Raw genomic sequence first — 24,702 nt, 5'->3', positions numbered from 1 at the left:
GAGACATGGAAATACGTCATTCCTCATTTAAAGCTCGTTACGCGTGACCTGCTGCTGTCGGGAGAGACGGTGATCCCTCGGTGTTCCGACGGGGATATCGAGGCGTGTAGAGAATTGTTGCTATGGTTGGTTAGGAACGGACTTTTTCAGAGACTGTGCTTGTGTACGGAGGCGCATTTGAAACATGAGGTATGAATAAGATTGCGTTTATAGCGAGGCTACACCAAGAGAAAGGTTAAACAGCATCGCCAAGACGGCACACGAGATGCTCATGTTGATCACTTTTACTCTAGTTGACCTGAGGTCCAAGCATATTGCGCTGTTATTTACACAATTTAAGCCTAAGTTTATTAGTCTTTCCAGCCCCAGTTGATGAAATTGATAGCTTGCTGAGAGCTAAAACGAAGCAAATGCATCTCTTTCCTCTTCTTGCACCCCGTAGATCCTTCAGTATGATGATCTATCTGAGAAACCTTCACATGTTGATCAATTCTTAGGAGCAACCATCTCGTACACCCTCTTCTTCATCTTCATACAAAGCCACTGCACATCTCGGCTTCTGTGCCGCCTCTGACCGTCCATAATCCGCCACGTACAACACACACCCTCACCTTTCATTTCATGTGCCACAATCCTCAAAAGCTGAAAGATCATACTCAGTTTCCTTGCCTGTGAAATTCACCACTTCTTCTCAGTTCCTATCACCGTAATCTCCTTTCTTTCCGGATCTACCACCCGGATTATCTCCCGCCAATCAATCTCCACCCTCTCCCGCTCCCGTCCCGGGTCTCCACTCTCTGCTCCGCATCCTCCGGCATGGAACCGGCACCACGTCTTCGCATGCCGCGCGTCTACCCATAACCGCGCTGACAGCAGGTATGGATCTGCCAGAACACGCAGTAAGCCCTCCAGTGGTGGTCGTGCAAACATGCCCAGATCCTTTCCCGGCTTGGCAGGGCGGAAATGGACCGGAGTCCTCGGCTCGATGGGGGTGCGAACCCAGACTGTGAGGTAATCCATTCTTCCTTGCACAGCTAGCTCTGTGAGCAGCGGTATAATATCTGTTCCTATCCACCCTCTTAAGCGGTCAATTCGTACTTCCAGTCTTGCTATTCTGCGTAAAGCATCTCGTGTCGTGAGCAGCGTAGCTCGGCCGTGAAGTCTGTCGTCGGCTCCGGGCGGGGCGCTCTGTAATTCTCGGCGGATGTGTTGTGCATGGGGTCCGGATGCGTCCAGTAAGAATTCGTTTCCTGCGTACAGCAGCGGAGTGGCGATGGTGTGTAGCGCTGGGTGAGAGAGGAGAATGGGTAGCGGGTTGATGGGTGATCGGGTGCATGGGCAGAGACAGATGGGCGTAAAAGATGTAACAAGTGGCTTCAGAACGATGCTGAGAATATCCACAGGGAGGTCAAGGAGGTTGAGGCTGTTGACCTCGGAAGTTGTCATAATGGCGGTACGTATGATGACGACTCTTGACACTGGTCTGGAGGAGATATGTCTGGTTTGCCCAGTGACTGCGACATGCTATTATCCAGACCCTATATGCGCATATTGTAATTTTTCTGGTTTCAGTGAAGCCTCGGCCTTCTTGCGAAACATGTTGTTTGAATTGGGTTATGTTGCGAGGTTCAGATTGAATAGCCAGTGGCGGTTAAGCAAGATATCCCTGCGACCAATAAGTGGGGCTTCAGTAGAGTCCAACGACCAGAATAAAACCTCCAGACGAAAGTGAGAGTTGTATGTAATTCTGGATGTGAAATTTGTATTCTGAGCCCCTCTGGGCGGATCAAGTTGTATGATCTGACCGATCCAGTCAGCAATTGTATACTGTTAATTCATATATACAGTTTAGAGATATAGAGACAAGCCCTGAAGAACATCTTGGAATTAATTAATAACACTCAGAACAATTATCGGGATAGTGTTACTCTAGTTCTTAGCACTATCCCATGTGATTCACTTTCTTCCTTGATCATCAACAACCCCTATTCAAGACGACACAGGTCGCAACAACAACACGGCCACGCCCTGTCATCGCTATAACATAGCACAAAACATATTGTAATAAGCTTTAGCTATATGGTGCTATGAGATCTTTCAGTTGGTGGCAACTTTTGAAGCTCCGGTATGCTCCTTGAGATTCATTATCTGGACATCATTACCCCCTGATCACTAGCTCCACACTCTCATCCTTTCAACCCATTCTTTCACTCTCACTCCTTTGCTATAAGTCTCTATACATTTAACATTAAATTTAAAACCTACACAAGTATTCTAACGGACTCAACTCTGCAAGATCTGTCCTTAACTAGTATTAGTTTCACTCCCGATCACGACATTAACAATAGCAAACAGCTCTCAGCGATGGCACCAAGACCCAAACCCCAATGCTTCTCACGAGTCACATGAAAGGGATCATGAACGCCGTCAAAGATGAGACCCTAGTCAGCATGCATGTTGAACCAGTGATCAGTGTCATCAACACCATCCGAAGCGACATGCCGCCTAAGGTTTGGCTAGACATCGCCGCGTAACTGAAGACAAAGGAATATGTCAACAAATATGACCAATATAAGCCAGCGTAGGTTGCAAAAATATCTTAAGGGCAACGGACGGGCTCACAAACTATTGTCGTTCTCTATGTGGGCTGTAGTCGCAGCTGCATGGCCAAAGAGCCCAAGCGTTGGCAAGATCGCCAACGACACGCCCAAGTATTGGGAAACTGACTTCCCTAGGATCACCCCTTGTACTCCAATGTGAATACATGAGGATATTGACATTTCAAATATATAAATTCGCTAGCAGCAGAGTATACCAAGTACCACCCACAAGCCAATCCCTAGGATTATGACAAATGTGAATTACATACTCATCCCTTGTTAGCATGGTATGTTGTATAATCAATCTATGCTTAACCTTAGGCGCAAGTTTAACTTGGGCCTGAGCTAATGATAACAGTCGAATACATGCGTCAATTCAACATCAGTTATTAAAAGGTCAATTCTAGCCCCCATCCCCAGCCAATAAAGACTGTATGGAGTCCTGAAAGGCAAACGATCAAGCAAGCAGCATAAATTTGGTATGTGGATGGGTATATATGATCTGCTAGCAATCCATCCTTCATCGAGATTGCTGGGGAAATATCCTATCGTTGCTAAAAAAACCGAACCAACTCCTCTGTTGGTTATGCAAGTACATTGAGGTTGATGATAGAGATCAAATGAACAGAAGAACAAATAGGAGAACGTGTAGCGCATATATGTTACATTGGTATCTAGAATACAACTAACCTCTATTTCGCATCATATCCTTATGCCGGATGATAAAAACGCCATGCAATACCGTAGCCTCCATATAAGGAGCATAACCATGAGAATCCCAAAACAATGTCAAAGGGGAGTCGGTGTGTCTACCATGTTTGGTGTTTTTAGTTGCATTTGTCAAGACGTTCCTCCAGCTTAGAAAACTTTTCGGTCAGAGTAGCAACAGCCTCCCGTCCAGCCTTCAACTCGACCTTAATTTCGTCCATCGTGGTGTCGTGACTGTTCTCGAAGGAACTGATCATCATGGCGAGGTATGATGGTTTACTCTGTCGCGGCTTTTGCATCTCTTTGATCTGATCTTCCAGTTGCTGAATATACGCCTGCCGCTCGTGCTCTTTGCAGGACGCGTCTTTGAGTTTTGCCTCAATCGTTCTGTTACGATCGGACAGCTTCCTGATTTCTTTGTCTCGACTGTTCTTTTCTTCGGCGACCTTCTCGATGAAGGAATCCGCGACATTGAAGCTCTCCATGAATTCTTTGAACGTATACTGAGTTCGGGTGTACATACTCGCGATCTGCGCGTCTTCTTGTTTGATTACTTCGTCCTTTTCCTTCATTGTCTTTCTTAGATGAACCAGTCTTTCTTGTTCTGCGTTCTCAACCCCTAAGGCCTTTTGCAAACTGGAAGGCTCTGGGATGCCATTGTTGGACGAAACGGTAGTTCGGTCAATCTTTTGTTTTTTGGTGGCCTTGTTGAAGATATCACTTGAGTCAGACTTGCGCTTGGAGCGATGGTCTTCATTGCCATCTCCATTGTCCTCTTTGTTCGTCTTGTTCTTGTCTTTGGAATTTTTGTTGTCCGCATCCGAGACGGGACATTCTTCCTCCCGCGCAACATTTCCTTCATACTTGATGTGTGCCTCGTCCTCTGGGATGCCTGCAGGGAAGAAGGGTCGTGTTTTAGGGAACCTCTGCCCCCAAAGGGTTGACATATCGCCCGCGACTTCAAGGACGCGCTTGTTGCGTGGCCAAATAGCCGCCACAACCAACCACATTGAGAAGTTCAGCACTTTTCGACGCCCGCGGCCTATTAGGTTCTTGAATAGGCGGGATTGGCTAGGGCTGGAGGGGCTGTCCACCCATTTCTCATGCTTGAGAAAGTCGGTGACCATCAGCTGGATCGTCTTGGGCATGTTGGGACGCATCCTTTCGTAGTTGGTAAGGACACTCAGGACCCGATATCGGGCCATGTATACGTCGTCGCAGATGTTGATTTTGTCCTCAAACTCTTCCATACTCAGAGAGCAGGGGTCGGGATCGGACTGTTCTCTCTTGATGTCTACCATCTTTACAGATGCTATTCGGTGGTTAGTATATATGAGCAAGGGAATTTAATGTCGGAAGACAAGAGGGAGGTAAGCGATAAGGTATGAAGAAGGGATGTGGTGATGGTTAATAGGAGGGGTTGCAGATCCAGAGGCGGAACACAAACCTGCACCCCTTATGATCTGGAATAATTGCAAATAAAAGAAAAAATATATCGTTATATAGCTAATACTTACCAGAACTTGAGTCTGTTTTAAAATCGTATGCGCAAGCTGAAATGGCGTGGTAAATCAGGTTTAGAGAGCTGATGTTAGGTGGTGATGATAGAAGGGAAAGAAAATTGTACCCCGATATGAATTCTGGTGTTGAGGAAATTAGATCTGGAGAGCTATGATTTAGTATTAGGAAGAATGGAGGGGAATTAATCCTCTTGTAGATATGACGCTTGCTTCCTGGTTTATCTCATTTCTATATATTCTATCTGAGTGCTCTATCAACGTGTCAAGTTCACAGCCAAATCACATATAACTCTCATTCACAGCCAGAGTTTGAAATATCCAGGCCAGTACAGCTTTAGCGCCAGTGTCCAAATGGTCAGTGAATCAGTGGCCTGGAAAGAGAGAGTGTGGTTCTACTCTTCAACCGAAGCAGAGCAAAACTTACCATCGAAACGGTGCAAGAGGAGTTCACCAGTGTTGTTGGACTGCATCATAATTTAATTACATGTGAATTCTGCTCTGGACTTCTCAGCAATAGGCCGCATAAGCCAATGTGATGAGAACGGGGATAGTTACAGATGGAGGTGGTCATGTCGTAGGCCGGCACGTCACGCCCCGTATGATACGGGCCGCGAAGGGGAACGGGAGGACAACGGCATTTACTACAAGCGAGATGTGGAGGTTACATCTCCTGAAGTTGTTGACTGTTTGTATCATACGGGCCGGAGAGTTTTTTTTATTCTTTTGAGTCAAGCGGGTGTTGCTGTGTGACGATTTTCGGGGTGTACAGAGTTTTGGCAGTTGTACTGACATTGCACGACTACCGACAATAGAAGCAAAGATGAGAAAAGTTTCGGTTGCTGATTGCCAGAGTCTGAAGGGTAGTAGAGGCGGCCTGTTGCAATTGACAAGGATAAGTTCCTTCACTAGGAGCGTAAAACACTGCAGGTATCACGGCCTGCATTAGGCCGTTGTGTCGTCAAATCCACTGGGAAGAGACTTGGGTAGAGAAGCTGATAGAAATTGCCAATTATCAGAAAATCACCATGTGTTGCAATTGAATTGAGTGCCGTATGTTCCATGAGTTGGTTTTATTAAGACTCGCTCACCCCAGCAATGAGATACGACGAAACCAAGTCACATGATGAGTGACGTCTGCACGCACAGCTGCTCGTCTCAACTCCACCCAACCCAACACCAACAGGGCCAGGGGTGCTCAATAATTAATCGAATCGCTCAAGTAGCTTGGTCCGACGGAAGTGAAAAAGAGAAGACGCCATCTCTATACTAATACCCAACGGAGAAAGAGTTAAGAAAGGAATAGTTCAATGCTCACCGACTGAATAACTATCGACTAACTACTAACTAAAATCTACATGAATCGGACTCAGCTTGCACTTGCACTAGGCCAGAGGGCTGAGACTAGTACATGCAGATAGACATTGGGCGCTTAAACGTCAACGTGGTGACAGATTCTCCCAGTGAGAGATCTCCCTGAACTCTGCCTTACCTTAATTGCTACTAGAAGGAACAGAAGGATCATGCCCAATTGGACTACATCAAAGGGTCCCTGATGCACGGCTTAGCATTGCCGTTGGTAGCATCTATACAAGAGGCTGACTTACACGGACATTCCTTTCCGTATAGATCCATTGCTTAGACCATGAGAGGCCATGACATCAAACCTCCTTGTAGACGCCCACGAGGCGTTTTCTTCTCCCAAGAACCCACAATGAGGCTGTAGAATTAAATATAATGAAACATATTCCTTTGTCGCATCGTTGATGGGCTGGTTGTGGCTTTATTTAGGGCCGCTGTTATGGCCGTGGCGTAGCGTGGCGTAGGGGGTCGCAGATTGGGCCAGAGGATCAGTGTGACTGTTAGTGGGGGCAAACTTAAACCAACTTCAACTTGACTTCCGTCATGGGATCCATAGCGACGAGAACCATTGGAAGATAGAAGAATAAAATGTATGATATCGTGCGAGAAATAAGATCGAGAATAAGACAGGTCAGCATTTGTCCACCAAGTAGAAGCAAAAGTTAAGACTATAAGCGAGGATACCCCAGTTCTTCGAAATCTCGCCTAAGTGCAATGAATACTTGGGATCCTGGTCATTTATTATTCACACGCCCCAATCACACTCCTCTCCAACTCAATCAAGCAAGGGGCATCTAACCCATGCATGTTAAAACGGTTCAAGAGATAAAGTAAAGATGCAATTCAAACTATCAAGGAAAGTAGATAGATAAGTGTAGAAGAAGAAGAAGAAGAACAAGAAGAACAAGAAGAAAATAACCAAAATGATGCCTTCTGATTTCCGGAAATGACTGTATCACCCTCTCGTCTGTGCTGTTCTGGGAGCCCGAGTTTGTTGCCAAACAACTCCAGGGATACCACGGTCCATCTATGGATTCAGAGACAAATCCAAAAAGATATAAGAAATCCCCTCCATGATCACCATGAGTTTCCACCTTGCGCGGGGTAGCCAAAGCTTTTGCAGACCCTGGAATCTGCTCATAACTTTTCTCCCTTCCTTCGAGGGTATCGAGGATCGCTGTACGTGACACTCGTTAGCTGCACTGCAGCGTAGAGGCTCGCTTTCGAAGGGAAACTCAGATACCAACCTACTAGGTCGCCCGAGGAGGGTTGGGGCATTGAGGACGTCCACAGTAGCCCTCCCACGTCGTCGAACCCTGATCGGTGACGTTGCTCATGCATCGGCAGGAGGTGCCGGGCTGAGGATCAAGGTTAGAAACAGTGCAGCCACACTGAGTCCAGTGCTGAGTAGTTCTCCAGTAGCACATGATTGTTGATGCTTTTAAGTCGGAACTTGAAAAGAGTATGCAAGAGAGTGATCGTCTGTTGTTGAAGCAAAGACTCTGTCTTGGTGCTTCAATATATAACAACAACCTGGCGTTGTGCGAGGATTGGTTTGTTTGACAGCCGGAGCTAGTTGACTCAATGGATGACAGGCAGTTCACAGCCGTGATCCGAGAAGTTTGTGTGAGTATTTGGTCACACTTGTCCCGACGGGTGTGGCTTTGTGTATCGGACGGAAAGAGGCTTGCTGCCGTGGTAGACTATGAAGAGTTGGCACCAAAATATGGCTGAAGATTGGGTTTTAAGTTGATGGACAATGAGACTTCGGAAGGAAGAGATCCTCAAAGTGATGTTATAGAATATTGAGTGTAGAACGGTGCTTTGAAGTGCTGTTGAATCTGAGGTATGGGTATTGGATTGAGGCAGATGTCCTTGGCCCTTATATAGCTGGTGACACGGTCCCGAGGGTTTGGAAACGATTATGACTGAGCGAGGCAGTTTGCTGTCCATGACACTATGTGTACAGGTGTCTTGGAGATTCCACAATGTAAAAGTCGAAATAACCCTCACAACGACAGCAAGGAAGATGGATTGTTGGTCCTGTTTGCACTTCCCAGGTGTTGAAAGACCAGGAGCTAGGTTGCTTAGATAGGATGGTTGGTTAGCTACCTAGTCAGTTGGCTCTGGGTCGGCCAGGGGGTGAGGCTTGGAGGGGGTGTGTGTTGGTGCGCAAAATGTACTGCCAGGCACTCCTCTTTCTTCTCGGCCCTCTGTCCCCGCAAACACCACAGAAAAGAGGCGAGGGGAATTCTGGAAAAGGAGACAATCAGCTTGTTAAGCTGAGATATAACCTCCGAGCCCCAAATCAGGTCGCTTGTGTGCCGCAACACCACGCTCTGTTGGCAGGCTGGTCCAAGGGTTGACTTACGTCAAGGCACATCAGTCCACAAAGAAGTTTTGGGCAGACCAACAGCATTTGGCCCCGATAGAGGTCTGAGAGCCCTCATAAAATTCTACGCGGTGTGACTGTGAAGGAGATTGTGCGAGCATGTTGGCTTCAATGGGGCCCTTTGTAGAATGGGTCATCGTGCATCCACACTCTACGGACATGTTCTTCTGCATTGAGGGGAACCACCATCATGCATCTCAAATCTGTCGTCAACATCATGGTCGCAGTCAGAAGGACCTGCCGTTGCGGTTTCTTTATGTTGTTGGGTACGGTTTGCTTGATGCTCGATTGCCTGCCGTGAGCAGTGGCCGGCCGCCACACGTTGCAGCCTGTGAACACTCACTAGTTTAGTTTGGTAATGCCATCGTACAAACTTTTATCGAGGAGCAGTATAGGTCGGACAACATGTTGAGCTACTATCTGGTAGCCCAAATCTCTTGAAATGCTCGAAAACTGCTGTTGAACGATCCCCTGCATCCGTAATCGAAGGCATGCGTCAGAGATCTAAGCTCCCTTGCAAGTTTGATGGCTTGTTCAATGAGCGGGAAAGCTCGCCCCGAGTTCCCACTAGTAAAGCTGCAGGCCTGACGTTCAGATGACAGCCCGTACCCATGCTACCATCCACTACTCGAAAGTCTTCAGAACACTGAAGCTGAACCTGGCTAGAGAATATGACGCTGGTAATTGGTTTGTTTCAGCAAACAAGTAAGACGGCTTTGCCGAAGTCACCGTTTTTTGCAGCTGCCACATGGACGTGACAGCTACCTCCCTCCCACCCTTCTATTGATGCCTCTCCCGCTGTCGATTTAAATTGCGACCAACAGATACCGGCTTGTGTCATGACGCCACAGAAAATGGTCTTTCTCATGAATGCGGGCCCCCAGACGTTCTTTCGATCTCCCTGGTGACCTACCAACTTGTTCTTCGGCACATCTTGAGGAAAATTTCTTTCTTCGTGTGTCTGTTGGTCCGGGTTCTGCCATTGTTCCTTGTCCCTTGGCTTAAGCTAAGACGCCAGAGGCGTTAGACGCCTTGTGGAGCTAGCGGATGTTGCACATGATCCGCGAGGAGACCATTAATCCCTTTGTAGATTAGGTAGACAGCGGGATGTAGGGTCGTTCTGGGGTTGTCAAAGGCCAAAGGGTCAGGTACTAGCTGTGTTTGAGGGTGAACAAAGAGAGACTGCAGAACACTGTCAACCACTCAGATTTGGACATCTCAACACCATTAGGGAGATGCATATAGTACATGACAGCGGCCTATGTGAGTGGAAATATACATATCGCGCTTGTACCAACGGGCCAAACTCTCGTTGCCGAGTTTGACGCGGCGGATGAAAGAAACCTTGTTGCTTTGAGCAATCCACCTCGTCAAGGCGGCTTGTTCGGAGTGATGTCTATGTGGATATGCGGGCCAAATCATGCGCGCGGGCCGCTGAAGGCACACCATGAGAATACCCGCGACAAGCCAACAACACATGTAGATGCCAAGGGAACAGACGTCGGCTGTTCCTGATACTGGAAGTGTCTTCAGCGATCACCAAGGAAAGTGTGAAGAATGTAGCCAACCGTGTATCCACATCTCGTAAAGACGGGGATGATTCCTGATTGTGCGTCATGTCTCTTTGTTCTCTTCTCCACATATGGTATTATCTGCGCCTCGTTCTCGACTATCAGGTCGTGCATACGGAAACGAACGACATGTAGTCTGGGATAGCTTCACACAATTCCGCGCTGCTGCATGACTCGATGCACGAAAGGAGAGGTTTGTCACACATGGCTGTGCTTGACCATTCCCTTCTCGATGATGAGAAGTGTGACAAAGCCGTAGTTTGTGCGTTCCACTGTCCCATAGTGCCCCATGTTGTGCCGTGCCATATCATGCCATATTCAAGTTAATATATGCCGGTTTGTCCATTCCGGGCCTTGGGATCTTCATCAAAGAGTTGTGTGGGTGTGAGACTATACGCCGAGTGATGATGCCGAAGCGGGCCAATATCGACATGGCAGATAAAGGAGACTTTCATTTGGATGCTGTCTGTTGGTGAAGTGGAAATACAACTGCCGTTGTAGGCTGAATGATGATCTAAAGTATAATTCGTGTACCTTGCAGTATCTGAACACTTTCCTTACAGTGCTGACCTACCACGTCTGGCATCCTTCTGTACATACTAAAGCAGGTCCGATGGCTTCAACTAGAAGAACTCTTTCCTACTACAAAGTATTGCTGAATTCTGATTGGACTGAGCTCGATCAGGGAAGCGATTACCCCTGTCATGGGGCGCTTGGAGTTGTTGCTTCGATAGAAACTTAGATATATTTGACACTGTCCAAGCAGCCGATAAATAGGCGGCAAGCACAGTGTTAAATGGAAGCCGCATACCCCCTGTCTGTTCTCCAGGTGGGGGCCGATCAACCCCTGCACCTTCCTGCAGCTTAGGTTGGGTGTGATGGCGCGCGGCTGTACCTTTACCTTGTCTTCACATCAACTCAACGCGCCTCAACCCATCACAGCAAACCTCGAGCGGATGACTCGATAATTTGACTCCAGCGGCGCCTTTATGGCGCGGTTGTTGGTAAATCGACAACTTCACCCTCGGATGGCCCACTCTGTACGAGACAAACTCCGCTGCGGTTGCGCCTACTACTACCTCTTGCGCCTGCATCTGCGTCTGCGCCTGCGCCTACACCTGCAACCCCCTTGCCGATGTTGTCTTCAAAGGCCTAAGTTGTGTTGGTTCGGGTCGAATTGCGCCTGATATTTCACGAACCTTACGTCTCTTCTTGGTACTTTTCATTCCGGATGACCTCCCGGAGCGTAGAACCAAGTGGGCAACACACTAGATCAGCATGCAATAGAGTCTCGTCGTCACACTCTCTACGACCCTTGGCATGGAATTCCTCCGATCTTTTCCTAAGAGCTATAATGTCATGCTCTTCACACTCTGACCGCTTACATCTTGGTGTCGTCAAACCCTTGAACCCCGAAGAGCCGAGGGTGTTGGTGTGTCTGGTATCATCTGCGGCCCTAGGATCTTCCCGTCGACGGCCTTTGATGCGGCCTGATTCCTTCCACGGCCCCCAAGGCTTGCAGAGCTTGAGAAACTTTGATAGGCATCTTTGTACAAACTATTTGCTTAGTTTCGGTCGGCCACGGTCCGACTTGAGGTGACGACACGCAACCACTATCTTGCATCTGTGTCTGCTCCTTTGAGACCCCGTAAAGGTACCCTGGCACATGGCGTATGAGTCAAGTGATTGATATTGCATTCTGCCTGCATTCCACCTTCCAACCTGGACTTCTCTGAGGCGAGTGTAGTACGAACTGCAGCCTTGATTAAGATCGTCCAACAACAACCTCATCATCTCACGATACATACCCAACAAGTTACATGCAAAGTGGCTCCATGACTGGTCTGGGTCACTAGAATACTCTCAATCGAGATGGAGCCGATGCAGAAGAAAGTACTCTAGTTCCAACATCCCTAATTCTCTCACGTCTCTACTTACATCAAGACATGGGGCACGGGACGGCACGGATAACACTAACTTGAGTTGTCCTCGGTCACAAAAGCTCATCACATATCATCCTTGTTTGAAGTGTTGGTTTTGCACACGTCTTGGTACAAAGAAATTATCGCCATGCATGTATTGATAATCACTTATTGTGATATCTGCCTAGCAGGCGCAGCACCCACCTTCCCGAGAGCAACATTAGGTCACCATATCAAGTCAGGAGAACTCCGAAGCAACTAGATACGAGTTGCATACTCTGGTGGACCGTGCCGTGAGTACGGATGACCCAAGCCGTGAAGAAGCTGTCCGTCTTCCGAAAGTGACGGTGTGGGTGTTAGTGAGCCAAAGTTGCTGCATCATAACTAGTCTAGTCACCAACAAGAGCTTTGGTTTGCATCGAAAAACTAGTTCGGGTCACGCGAAGTACTTCCGAGCAAATACAAGTTCCCTGCATGTTGTGGCCGTGGTGACACCGACTAACGGACTCTGACCTGGCTGCGGTTCAAAGAAAGAGATATGGTCAAGAGCGCGCAAGAGCGCGTCTGCGCCTAGCAAATGACGTTGATTAGGCAATGACAAAGCGAGTTTAAATCCATACCAAGTTCCTGGTTCTCCAGGGGTGGTAGGGTTTAGCGACAGGCTGCAACGGCGGCGCTTAGGAGTTATCCTCATTGGTCACCCAACACTTATGGTTCAACCCTGGTCACAACCCAAAGACCTCACGCTCTGTACAGGTCAAGATACAAAAAGAGAGCTAAGGCAGATATGAAGTCGAAAATCCGCAGCCAAGTGCTAGATATTAATCATCCAGTATATATATGGTTTACCAGCGATAACTTGTAGGCAGTATCATAAGCTTTGAGACTTTGTGATGAACCTCAGGCGTCGAAAGGTTATGGTTTAGGCGGAATTTCTTATTTCACCACAACATCACAGGATCATATTTCTTACCTTCTTACTTGGGACCATATTGATCACTTCTAACCCTGACTTCCGCTTCTTTCCACCTACAAGTGGTTCTCTCGAGCCTCATCATATGAGGCAGCGGTCAGCCAGAATCATAATCCAGAACAGAATGAGGTCAATAATGTGCCATTATGCCCCCAGTCAACACATCCTTGACCGGAAAGCTCTTCATTCATATAGGAAGGCCAAACTGCGTTATGATTGGATGAACATTTGGGGATTCAGCATCTAGCTGAAGGTTTCCCCTCTTGTCATTGCGCCTTAAAAGAGCAACTTGTAAGCGGCATGTGGGCGAGACCTAATCAGACATGACATAAAGCTCGGCATGTTTCTTTGCATCGAATACCTAACCAACTAGCCAATAGCGTGCATTGTATGATTATATTTATCTGTCCCGGACAGATGGGGTCTGGTTCATTGGCTATCTAATGGTTTGTGTTGTTGGTTGTGTGTGGAGTGGAGTAGGATATGATGAAAAGAGATAGAATGTGGCAGAAGTATGTGAGATGATCATCAAGACGCCGTTCTCGGTAGACCCCGCGGCATTTAATTCTCGATCTGCCTCACTTCTGAACCCGCCTCTACTAGGGTATAGCTGAGACTACCAACACCTTTTCTCAATGCCGAAGGACTGCTATCAATAATAATCAGCTCATAGGCCTCAAAGCATCGAACAAGTATCATGGTTGGCGTCAAAACAACATATGATCTAACACCAGCAGAGAGATATGTTGAAGACAGACAAACTAGTGCCGTAGCACTTTCTTTGTTAAATTACTTTCAGTATTTGGATCTACCACCTCGCAACAACTGTGGAAAGACAGGTGCCAGAGTTGGGTTATCAGGGAACTCAAGGCGACGAGATGATAGAAATTTGCGGGTTTCTCATGATTGCGGTTAGATGGAGTAGACGTTCAAGACAAGACAAAGAGTACATATCGTATTTATTCCCATCACATCAATATGCTCTACTACGACGCTACAGGACCCAATCATGGGGATATACGAGTTTATCCTCACGACCTCACAGACACTCTACGAGCGCACACCTTTCCTCGTTGCCTTTTATAAGAATGAGAGATCTCATTCTGACCGAATGACTACCGACTAACCTCGCTGATGAGCCTACAAGTTCAGCCTTGGGCTCCTCTGACGACAACGCCGAGGGGACTAAGTAGTGAAAGGCGCGAAACCCAAGACAAACGCAAGAAAGCCAGAGTGACTATGAAGCGCCTAGTGAGTGCACCAGTGTCATGTTAAGAACAAGGGTTGTAACACAAGAGTTCATAGTTAGGTAGCCTCAGGGAGCAAGAAACATCTGACCTTAGGTTCAGGTGCCAAAAATAACTAGTCTAAGGTCTACTAAATCTATATTAAATCTATGCTAAGTTTACCTAAGTCTTTGTATCATTTAGGATAAATTTTTTGGGCTTTCTTGCCTCTCCTATGTTCCAGTTGTCGGTCGCGATTTTCTTATTCAAACGTGACGAAAATACGGTAATGGCCAATCTCATAAGTCGAACTTCGTCCATAGCTAGATTTATTTTCATGAGCAGCAGTTCCCAGATAATTATAGTTAGCATTCTCTTTAAATGTCATACTAAGTAATTCACTCACTTAAAAGAGGGGAGATTTAGGATAATCTCTAAATATAAATGATAACCTGCTGTCCTTCTATAGGTTTACATGTGGCATTTCAAGAATTTCTAAGCGAACTCTTATATGCCACTGGCGTTTCTAAAATTCTTTGCTCTTTTAGGGTATTAAGCAACAATCGAGGTGGGTGACTGTGATTCACTCCCCTCTGACAGCGACCTTGGCTCTGGGTATAAAATCCTTCATCCTTCTTTGACTTCTCCTCCTCCTTCATCTCCCACATTCTTCAGATTCTCTCTTCTCATCGTCAGATAAGGTGTGCGGATATTCTACAACAGATGGCCAGTATGGGCCATAACGGTGCAACTGATGGTCGCCTTCATGCCCTCTTCGTCACCGCATTTAAGAAGTACAGCGATGCCGTTCCCGATGGCAATACGACCATATCTCATCAAATTCATTTCGATCGCCTGGATAAACACCTCCTCAGCGTATTGTCCATCATTGGCACAAACGACAAACCCGCTGTCGACAACTTCATCGAGGATCATGTGCCTCCACCCCAACGCGACACTTTCATTAAGGACGAGATCTTGATCGAAAATCGCCATCAAAGCTTTTACTCATTCTTGACGAGTTCGGAGTACAACAAGACTGGATCCATCTGCCCCGTGAATAGCTATGACTGACATAATCTGCGATAGGACTATCTCGGGGACACCGATTCTAACCCACAGCTTAGAATCATCGACGAACTCAAGACGAAGCTTTAGCCCTGGCAGATACCTGGGATAGGCAAGTTGCTGTGGCTTGCCAGGTCACCATTCCAAGATGGTTTCCTTTTGTGATGCCATGGGTCTTGGGAAGAGTATCTAAGCATTAGTCGCCGCTGTCGAGGTCAAGAGAACTCTGCCGACAAGTTCTGGTTTCATTGCAGTTGTTACGAGGGCTTGTTGTATCACAATTGGCAGACGAGATCAAGAGACATTTCAAACCGGTAAGCATTTCGCTACCTCCAAATCGAACACCACCCCTCACGCAGCTTCCTTGATGATCCCAGTATCGATACAAACTGTCTCCTGCAATACAACATGCTCATTTTTTCTTGCAACTTCCTCATGGCAAGATACAAGTATTCAGTCAACTTTGAGGTTATCTGTCATGCGATAGCGAATCATGGAGTCGATGAGGCTCGCAAGATGGTGTAGGGCGAAACTCGAAAGACCCAACGCCGTCTTATATTCCAACTATTATGATGCAATACGGCGAAATATTGCTGTACTGATTATATACTTGACTCACGACAAAGCCTTGTTCTACTTAAACAATGACAAGCTACCCTCCGAAGTGCCTAAATATGAACTTTTCATTCGTCCCTGTCAGGGTTTAATCGTGGCTCGCCCCAAATCCGTGGTGAGACTGAAAGCGAAGAAAGTTGTCAAGCAAAGATTTGAGTTCATAGATCGAGTTGCTGTCTTGGTCCTTGAGCAGATGGTTGCACGCGCCAGAAAATCTCTTCGGCGACAGAAAGCGACATCACATGAGATAAAACAGGAGTCATGTTCCTAAACGTTGTAGGTGAGGCACTGGCTCGCCTTGCTCGCAGAGACGAGACGTTCTCGTGCCAGAGTGTGGCCTATAACAGTACAGTGTCTATCCACAAGCGATCTGAGATCGCTCGCCAGTCTAACAAAGCTGACAGTGGTCCGAATGCACCGTTGCTGAGTGCTTCCTCTGTCGGTTCAGGATTGAACCTCGCTGGGGGATCACGGGTCGTTCTCTGTGAGCCTTGGTGGGTACCAGGCTTGCATCAACAGGTCATAGGTCGCTACCGTCGAATGCCACAGTCAAAGCAGGTTGTGGCATACAGAGTTCTGGCTAATGAATCTGCAATTGACATGTGAAAATTGCCAAGCATCGAAAGGAAGGCAGAATTCATCGACGGTGTGGAGGCTTGGTATGTAAGGAGGATTCAGAGCCTATGCCTCGAGGCATTTTTCCATCTTACAATGAGATATACCCTGAACAGCTACCACAAATGGGATGAATTGATGCCAGTGCCAACACCATTTGCAACGGATCATGCATCCGGCATCACATCTCCCGGTTTAACATCTTGGACTGGAAGTGGTGGGCAAAATCTGGGCGGCACGGCAGCACTATGTACTTAGAACAAGCGAAATAATGATGAGCTAAAACTGGGTGAGTGGTACACGATTGTATCACCTTGGGATTCTCAGTCAGTTTCATGGGCGGTGTTTAGGGGTCACAATGAGGTTGCTAGGGAAGCTTGACCTGAGCTGCATGATGTTAACTTAGATAGAGATCTACTGGCTATGCCATCTGTGGCAAAATAACAGGTCTCTATGTCTGAATCATGATCGTGACATCAGGGATTCCATAGCGGTCATTCCTCTCTCCCTCAAAGCAGTTTCCGTCGGCTGGTCAAGAGCCCATAGACTCATAGCACCAAACTTCAGTACCATCTCATTCCATTAAATTTATCACATCATGCACCACTCATACCCATCGGTGCATTCACTTTCACTCATAATCACACTTATTTCTTGCCAGAATTGGACGAGTGAGTGTAGCCACTGGGGGACGTGTAGGTTGAGCTACCTTGTCCATCGTTGTGGTAAGTGCTTCCATTGGGGTTGGAGTAATAGTAGGAGCCGTCTCTGGACAGAATGTTAGCACTTGCTATGCATCTTGGTCGATTCAAGCCTACGTGTTGGAGTAATGATAAGAGTTCGAGTGGGAAGCGCTGTCACCGTAGTCCCGAGCGCAATAGTGGTTACCCTGAGACATGTTAGCAGTGACACAAATATATATGTAAATGATGGGTCTAACCTGGCTGTTGGTACCAGAGCTCTTGGTGGTGTAGTCCTTAGGCATGTTTACTCGGTTGAGGGACAAGAAGATGGTGTGGTTTCGTTAGCCTGAGATTCTTGTGAGTGTTACTATCGAGAGTTCAAAAGAGCTCCAGCCCCGGGGAAGCGAGCCTTTTATAGTGATGGGGATTGGTTCCAAATGATGCCATGCCGTATTCACATGTTTAGTTATCCCTTGCGATGATTTCATTAGTAGTTTGCCTATTGCAACTACTAAAGAGAGACAAGCGAGGCTATCGTGTGCCCCGCTTGTAGTCGAAGTTGCTAGGAAACTTGACCTGGGTTGGTTGATGTTAGCAATTGAGTTTCTCGTTAATTAGCGTCAACGGCTCAAAACCAGTAAACGGCCCTGGAGGGTATTGTTTGTGTGGCACAAGTTGGGTTCTAGATAGAACATCAAGCACAATCAACAATAAGATTGAACAATGGTAGGGCCTCACCGTATTGCGATTGTGGAGAAACCTCTGTGAAGGATTTGCATTTCTCGATGAGATCATTTCTCCAGTGCTTTCTTGGAAACTTGTAGTTTATGTGTGCTTACTGTTAAACCGGAAATTCCGGTCTGACCTGAGTTTGTGATATGCATAGGGTAAGTCGACATTTGCGAAGTCAAACTTGGCACTTGAGGTGCAAACAAGATTGTTTCATTGGCTATTCCCTCGTACAGTAAGCTGAAAGTATGCAGTCAAACTATCTTTGCAGTAGATCCAAGTTTGTGTAAGTCTCGTTTGGTCCGGGTGCAGTTTCTTGCCGTGTGTTTGCATTGTAAGTGACGAGGATACGTTGTGATCTGCTTCCTGGAAACCGTCACAAGATTCCAAATCACACACACATATATAGAGTGAACAAGCTCGTTTCTTTTTCATCTGGAAGTTTGAAATAGTTATCAAACGATATAAAAGCTTATTGGTTGAACCAAACACTTCATCTCATACATGGTGGACGCTCCGATGGCACCCAAAATTTTGTTGTAAGTGGCAATCATATATCATTTTGTATAATATGTGGTTACTGAGAAAACTAACTTGTCCTCCTAGTACTGGAGTCACTGGTAAGAATGGATCCTCAAGCGCAACTGTTCAAACTGACACTTGCCAACAGGCTTCGTTGGAGGTACTGCTTTTTCCAAAATACACGATGCTCACCCGGATTATGACTATACCCTGTATATCCGCAGCGAAGATCGTGCAAAGATCATCTCGGAGAAGTACCCCAAGGTCAAGTTCGTGTATGGAGACCTTGCGAGCACCGATGTGATCGAGAAGGCGGCATCTGAGGCTGACGTGGTTGTTCGTAAGTTCAACATATCTCAAGAATGAGAGGAGAACTGTGACTTAAACTTGCGAATAGATACGGCAGAATCTGCAGACTCACTCCCAGCGGCCAGGGCAATCGCAAAAGGTCTCGTTACTGGCCACTCGGCAGGAAATCCAGGATACTATATCCATCTTTCAGGAGCAGGTATACTGACCTGGTTCGATCTCAAGAACCAGCGCTATGGTGAACCACCTTTGTCGGAGCAAAAGTACAATGACATCAATGACATTGGCCGCATTCTCAAACTCCCTGATGAAGCGATCCACAAGGATGTTGATAATGTTGTCCAGGGCATCAACACAGATGCCGTCAAGTTCCTCATTGTGGCACCTCCTGTTATCCACGGAACTGGTCTTGGCCTATTCAACAAGACTAGCATGACAGTTCCAGGTCTGGCCCGAGCAACATTTGATCTTGGCTACACCCCTTTCGTTGGAGCTGGAAAGGCAAAATGGGACCACGTCCATGTAGAGGACCTTGCAGACTTTTTCACCAAAGCCATCGAAGCAACCCAGGATCCCTCCAAGAAAGATGACCCTGAGATATGGGGTAAGAAGGGGTACTACTTTGTCAGCGGCGGTGACCACCAGTGGAAAGAGCTTGCAACCTGGGTTGCCGAGGAGGCTCATCGTCAGGGGTATATACCTGAGTCTAAGACTCAGTCTGTTACATTTGACGATGTGATCAAGAATGGCTATAAGGCTGGAGCTGCCTGGGGCATTAACTCGAAGGGAGAGGCGGAGAGAGCGAGGAAGTTTCTGGGATGGGAGCCCAAGGCGCCGTCACTGAAGGAGACGATCGCTGACTCGGTGACTTTGGAAGCTCAGATTCTCGACCTAAAGCCTAAGCACAAATGAGCCATAGGACGGACAATAATTGATTGCGACTCGGCACCAAATTTTCGGCAAGAGTTGCTTAGTGAAAGAAAAAAAAGAAAAAGGTTGTGGGTTGGATGATGTTTGCAAGGATGTCATGGCCCACCCCTTTCATCCTGAAAAATATGAAGCTATTCGCAGAATTCACGAAGATTCCTCAAATACAATTAACCAAATTGCTCTTGAGAATAATTCCACTACAATTGCAATGCCTTACCCGATCAGTTCTCAAAAGATGCCAGGGCTTTGATCTCCCTTCATCGTCTTATCTCATATTGGTCATCAACACCGCAGGCCTATCGCTATTGGCACCCATTCTGAGCCGACAAGCAAAATCTCATATTTGCCAAGTATGTCTTTTTACGTATTAGCACACATTAATTAGCATCTTCGTTGTGACCTGGCACAGTTTGATGGCCTGAGATGTGTCTCCCGAGGCATCACGTGAGGTTTCTTTATGTATTGGATTGTTGTAGACTGATCAACCGTTTCAAAATGAAGTCTCAAGGGCAACCACTGCTTCGTATCTTGTTCGAAGCTTAGCCTGATAATGCTTAGGTCTCGAAAGGCCATCACTGTTCCCAAATTCCAGAGGCTATCTGTAACTGGGACAGCCTGGGCGTTGATCCTACATTACAAGAATGGCTCAGGAGTTGCCTCAAGGTCACAAAGAGTCACCATTCGTCAGATAGCGAGTCAGAAAGATGCTACGATAGAACTGGTGGTTGCAAGCGAGTAAGTTAACAATTCGTAGACGCCGCGGCTCCGAAAGCGGCAAAAAATAGTGAAGTCGGCATTGCCGTCAATCTTTGGGTACACAAGCTTGGGTGATAGCTACTAGTTGGGCTGCAGTGGTTCTTCCTCAGGCAACCGAGGATCAGGAACTCGGAGAAGAAAATTTGATCTAGGTAGAGGCGGCTAAATCCTTGCCACTGGCCATAAGCTGAATGGTGATTTGTTGAGGCAAAGGTAAATCTCTTTCGAGGTTCAAGGTTCACAGTACAGTGTTATGTTTCAAAAGATCGCTCTCGCACTTTAGCCACAATGAGTACAACATGTATTTTGACTGACTGCCAATATAAGAAAAATGGAACATGAAATAATGATATCAGACTATTTTTGACGGATAGTCTATACCAAAGTTATCAATATCTCCGGCTTAGAATTACCTCGTTTCCGATTTCTCGCGCTCTCAAAAGTGCGTCGGTTGCTCAGCAGAATCGAAAGAAAAAAAAGAATGGAGCCTTGAAAAAAAACTCAGGCGAGAGACTTTACCGCGATAGGCTTAGTGGAGGGGATTCCCTACCGCCCACTGCCCCGCCCCGCAGAAAAAGTTCACAGGTCCCTCCAAAATTTATTATTCTTTTAACGCAGCGTCGCTCACAAAATCAGAGTGGGAGAATTTCCTTTCTTGAAACCCCACGTTCTTCTTCTTCTTCTCCTCTTCATCCTTCTTCCCTTTCCACCACAAACCTTTCAGACAAGACAAAATGGCGGACGAAGTGTATGACGGTGCCATTGGCATTGATCTGGGTATGTCTATTACTTCTCTTCCGATGCTTCTGGTGTTGCTGTCGAGGTGTTTTATTCTTGTGCGCCATCGGGCGACTCGCTTCATGATGCCCTCACCAGAGGACACTGAAGGACAGAATGATCAACTCCGAAGACAACACACTCAATGTATCGAACAGCTCATCAAAAGTAATCGCTAACACCGTCCTCCCACAGGTACTACCTACTCCTGTGTTGCTATCTACGAGGGTACCAATGTCGAGATCATCGCCAACGAGCAGGGTTCTTTCACCACCCCTTCTTTCGTTTCCTTCACTGAGAAGGAGCGTTTGATCGGTGAGGCCGCCAAGAACAACGCTGCCATGAACCCCCGCAACACTGTCTTCGATGCCAAGTGAGTTTTGTTCTCACCTCCAACGCACAAAATCACAGTTTCTGACTGATATTCTCAGGCGTCTGATTGGTCGTCGTTTCGATGACCCTACCGTCAAGAAGGACATCGAGTCTTGGCCCTTCAAGATTGTCGATGACAACGGCAGCCCCAAGATCGAGGTTGAGTACCTCGGCGAGAACAAGCAGTTCTCTGCCCAGGAGATCTCCTCCATGGTTCTCACCAAGGTACGCACAAATTTTTTTGGCGGACAATTCCCCCGCCCCCGCACTAGCGCAATTTTACTGACCCCTCCAAATAGATGAAGGAGATTGCCGAGACCAAGCTCGGTAAGAAGGTCGAGAAGGCCGTCATCACTGTCCCTGCCTACTTCAACGACAACCAGCGACAGGCCACCAAGGACGCCGGTTCCATTGCCGGTCTCAACGTCCTCCGTATCATCAACGAGCCTACTGCCGCCGCCATTGCCTACGGTCTTGGTGCCGGTAAGTCTGAGAAGGAGCGCAACGTTCTCATCTACGATCTCGGTGGTGGTACTTTCGATGTCTCCCTCCTCAACATCCAGGGTGGTGTCTTCACCGTCAAGGCTACCGCAGGTGACACCCACTTGGGTGGACAGGATTTCGACACCAACCTCCTCGACCACTGCAAGAAGGAGTTCGGCCGTAAAACCAAGAAAGACCTTTCCGGCGATGCCCGTGCCCTCCGACGTCTCCGAACTGCTTGTGAGCGTGCCAAGCGTACTCTCTCCAGCGGTGCCCAGGCCACCATTGAGATTGACTCTCTCTTCGACGGTGAGGACTTCACCATGTCCATCACCCGTGCCCGTTTCGAGGACCTTAACGCCAAGGCTTTCTCTGGCACCATTGAGCCTGTTGCTCAGGTCCTCAAGGACGCCCAGATTGAGAAGAAGGCCGTTGACGAGATCGTCCTTGTCGGTGGTTCCACCCGTATCCCCAAGATCCAGAAGCTTCTCTCCGAGTTCTTCGACGGCAAGAAGCTCGAGAAGAGCATCAACCCCGATGAGGCCGTTGCCTACGGTGCGGCAGTACAAGCCGGAATTTTGTCTGGAAAGGCTACCTCTGCTGAGACCTCCGACCTCCTCCTCCTCGATGTCGTTCCCCTGTCCCTGGGTGTTGCCATGGAGGGTAACATCTTCGCCCCCGTTGTTCCCCGCGGTACTACTTGCCCTACCCTGAAGAAGCGGTATGTTCATTTCCTGGTTCTCAAGTTTTGTTATTCATTCCTGGTGATGTTTCATGGTGGTTTGTCATTTTGGTCAAATCCCAGCCTTGTGGCAGTTGCCCCAATACTCCACATGCTCCCTTCGTGGAGCCCCACATATGACCCACAACTTCAGCCTTGTCCCTAAACCTTAGCCCTAAGGTTTTTCAGCATTTAGGATAACTTCATCCTTCATTTATGAAACTTTAGACGATCTATGAACATAAACTAATGATGAATTTATTAGAACATTCACTACCGTGGCCGACAACCAACAGGTAAAAATCCAGTCTCTTGAAGTTTTCGAGATCTTTGACTAACTCGCCGCAGACTGTTCAGTTCCCTGTGTACCAAGGCGAGCGCGTGAACTGCGAAGATAACACCTCTCTCGGAGAGTTCACTCTTGCCCCTATTCCTCCCATGCGTGCTGGTGAGGCCGTCCTCGAGTGTGTCTTCGAGGTTGACGTCAACGGTATCCTCAAGGTCACTGCTACTGAGAAGACCTCCGGCCGCAGCGCCAACATCACCATCTCCAACTCTGTCGGCAAGCTCACCACCGACGAGATCGAGAAGATGGTCAACGACGCTGAGCAGTTCAAGAGCAATGACGACGCTTTCCAGAAGAAGTTCGAGGCCAAGCAGCAGCTCGAGTCCTACATCGGCCGTGTTGAGGAGATCGTCTCTGACCCCACTCTGTCCCTTAAGCTTAAGCGTGGCCAGAAGGAGAAGATCGAGAGCACTATCAGCGACGCCATGGCTGCTCTTGAGCTCAACGAGTCCTCCGCCGAGGACCTCAAGAAGCAGGAGCTTGCCCTCAAGCGCCTTGTCACTAAGGCTATGTCTTCCCGATAAATGCATAATGCTGTTAGGAATTGCAGCAGTGTAGACATCTTGGAGTACTGATGCTGGAGCAAAGAACCAAGCACCCTCGACGCCTCGCGAGGGGTGATGGGGTTTACGACTGGCCGCGGTGAATTTTCCTTTGTCATTTACGGTAATTGGACGAGGAGAAGCCAAGGCATATGAAAAGTTCTGCATGTTTCATGGGTATGCCGCGCTAGGACATGGGCGGCTATGACTACTAAAATGAGAGCTGATGGAAAAATGTTCCAAGGATGGTTGTGGGCTCGTTGGGCCAGAGCCTGCAAGAGCGGATGATGGCCTGTGAATTTAAGCATAGACAGGGTAGAATGCAGATACGGAATGATGCCTTTTTACCTACTTAATTATTTGTCCTCGAGTTGCTTTGTGATGTAATGTGTAGATGATGTACAATACCCACGTTGAGGACTGGCTCATGATGAGCTCTGGTCTGATTTCCAGCTAACTTTATGTCTGGAAGTCATACATTTGTGTGTTAACTCACTATTACTCTTGAACATAATAAAAGATAAAATGTATTATATCTAGAGGAAGGGCAAATGTTTGTCTCAGTTGCTTCTCAGAGTTTAGGATGCTGATGTTGTTTGAATGAAAGCATTATTGGAGTCTGGGAGCAAGTAGCATGCAGCTGGGAGACTTATATAACAAAATGGAAAAAGCTCAAAAATGGAGCAGCGGTAAGCAAAGGCTATTGAGACCTAGATACAATCTCGTCATGCGAGGGGTTGGCGGCTTGTTTGCCGTTTAGCTTGCATAAGGCTGATCCGTGATATAAGCAGTAAGGTACGATGGACTTGCATGCAACTCGCCTGTTTCTTCTCCAGTATTGACAGATACATGCTATACTTAAGTCTAACTGCTCATATATGTGCTTGACGCAAATCATTCGGTAGGTTGTCTTGTGGTGTGAAACTGATGGTGGGTTTCTAATAAGTCTACTCAAGATGTTCA

At 47.3% G+C, this 24,702-nt stretch overlaps 6 protein-coding genes across 6 annotated transcripts; 2 read left to right on the top strand and 4 right to left on the bottom strand.

Annotated features, from left to right (window-relative positions):
- Window positions 1-264: 264 nt before the first annotated feature.
- BKA55DRAFT_549036 (uncharacterized protein) lies at window positions 265-1,913 on the bottom strand. The gene has a single exon (XM_046191164.1). The coding sequence runs from the start codon at window positions 1,444-1,446 to the stop codon at window positions 679-681; it is 768 nt and encodes a 255-aa protein (XP_046056357.1). The 5' UTR covers window positions 1,447-1,913; the 3' UTR covers window positions 265-678.
- A 1,514-nt stretch (window positions 1,914-3,427) lies between these two features.
- Window positions 3,428-5,301, bottom strand: BKA55DRAFT_682678 (uncharacterized protein; the record flags this gene model as incomplete). The annotated part of the gene is made up of 2 exons (XM_046198389.1): window positions 3,428-4,620; window positions 5,253-5,301. The coding sequence occupies 2 exons, from the start codon at window positions 5,299-5,301 to the stop codon at window positions 3,428-3,430; spliced, it is 1,242 nt and encodes a 413-aa protein (XP_046056356.1).
- BKA55DRAFT_549033 (uncharacterized protein) lies at window positions 4,983-5,883 on the bottom strand. Its single transcript, XM_046191163.1, has one exon. The coding sequence runs from the start codon at window positions 5,618-5,620 to the stop codon at window positions 5,396-5,398; it is 225 nt and encodes a 74-aa protein (XP_046056355.1). The 5' UTR covers window positions 5,621-5,883; the 3' UTR covers window positions 4,983-5,395.
- Window positions 5,884-17,216: 11,333 nt separating this feature from the next.
- BKA55DRAFT_682676 (uncharacterized protein) lies at window positions 17,217-17,554 on the bottom strand (the record flags this gene model as incomplete). The annotated part of the gene is made up of 3 exons (XM_046198388.1): window positions 17,217-17,337; window positions 17,388-17,458; window positions 17,510-17,554. The coding sequence occupies 3 exons, from the start codon at window positions 17,552-17,554 to the stop codon at window positions 17,217-17,219; spliced, it is 237 nt and encodes a 78-aa protein (XP_046056354.1).
- A 946-nt stretch (window positions 17,555-18,500) lies between these two features.
- BKA55DRAFT_682675 (uncharacterized protein) lies at window positions 18,501-19,724 on the top strand (the record flags this gene model as incomplete). Its single annotated transcript, XM_046198387.1, has 4 exons — window positions 18,501-18,520; window positions 18,588-18,601; window positions 18,652-18,843; window positions 18,901-19,724. 4 exons carry the CDS (start codon window positions 18,501-18,503, stop codon window positions 19,722-19,724), a joined length of 1,050 nt encoding a protein of 349 aa, XP_046056353.1.
- Window positions 19,725-21,100: 1,376 nt separating this feature from the next.
- On the top strand, window positions 21,101-24,095 carry BKA55DRAFT_549015 (heat shock protein 70 family). Its single transcript, XM_046191162.1, has 6 exons — window positions 21,101-21,275; window positions 21,471-21,648; window positions 21,707-21,872; window positions 21,947-22,851; window positions 23,117-23,147; window positions 23,200-24,095. Exons 1-6 carry the CDS (start codon window positions 21,233-21,235, stop codon window positions 23,719-23,721), a joined length of 1,845 nt encoding a protein of 614 aa, XP_046056352.1. The 5' UTR covers window positions 21,101-21,232; the 3' UTR covers window positions 23,722-24,095.
- Window positions 24,096-24,702: the final 607 nt, after the last annotated feature.

This window comes from Fusarium redolens, assembly GCF_020744475.1.
Source record: "Fusarium redolens strain MPI-CAGE-AT-0023 chromosome Unknown BKA55scaffold_1, whole genome shotgun sequence".
NCBI lineage: Eukaryota > Fungi > Ascomycota > Sordariomycetes > Hypocreales > Nectriaceae > Fusarium > Fusarium redolens.
Note: the sequence above shows the minus strand (reverse complement) of the source record. Positions and strands in the feature narration are given on the sequence as shown.

Coding starts and splice junctions, on each gene's coding strand:
- BKA55DRAFT_549036 (XM_046191164.1), bottom strand. CDS start 1,446: ATGACAACTTCCGAGGTCAACAGCCTCAACCTCCTTGACCTCCCTGTG.
- BKA55DRAFT_549033 (XM_046191163.1), bottom strand. CDS start 5,620: ATGTCAGTACAACTGCCAAAACTCTGTACACCCCGAAAATCGTCACAC.
- BKA55DRAFT_549015 (XM_046191162.1), top strand. CDS start 21,233: ATGGCGGACGAAGTGTATGACGGTGCCATTGGCATTGATCTGG. Junction 21,873..21,946: donor CCTCCATGGTTCTCACCAAG/GTACGCACAAAT, acceptor CCCTCCAAATAG/ATGAAGGAGATTGCCGAGAC. Junction 22,852..23,116: donor TGCCCTACCCTGAAGAAGCG/GTATGTTCATTT, acceptor TGAATTTATTAG/AACATTCACTACCGTGGCCG.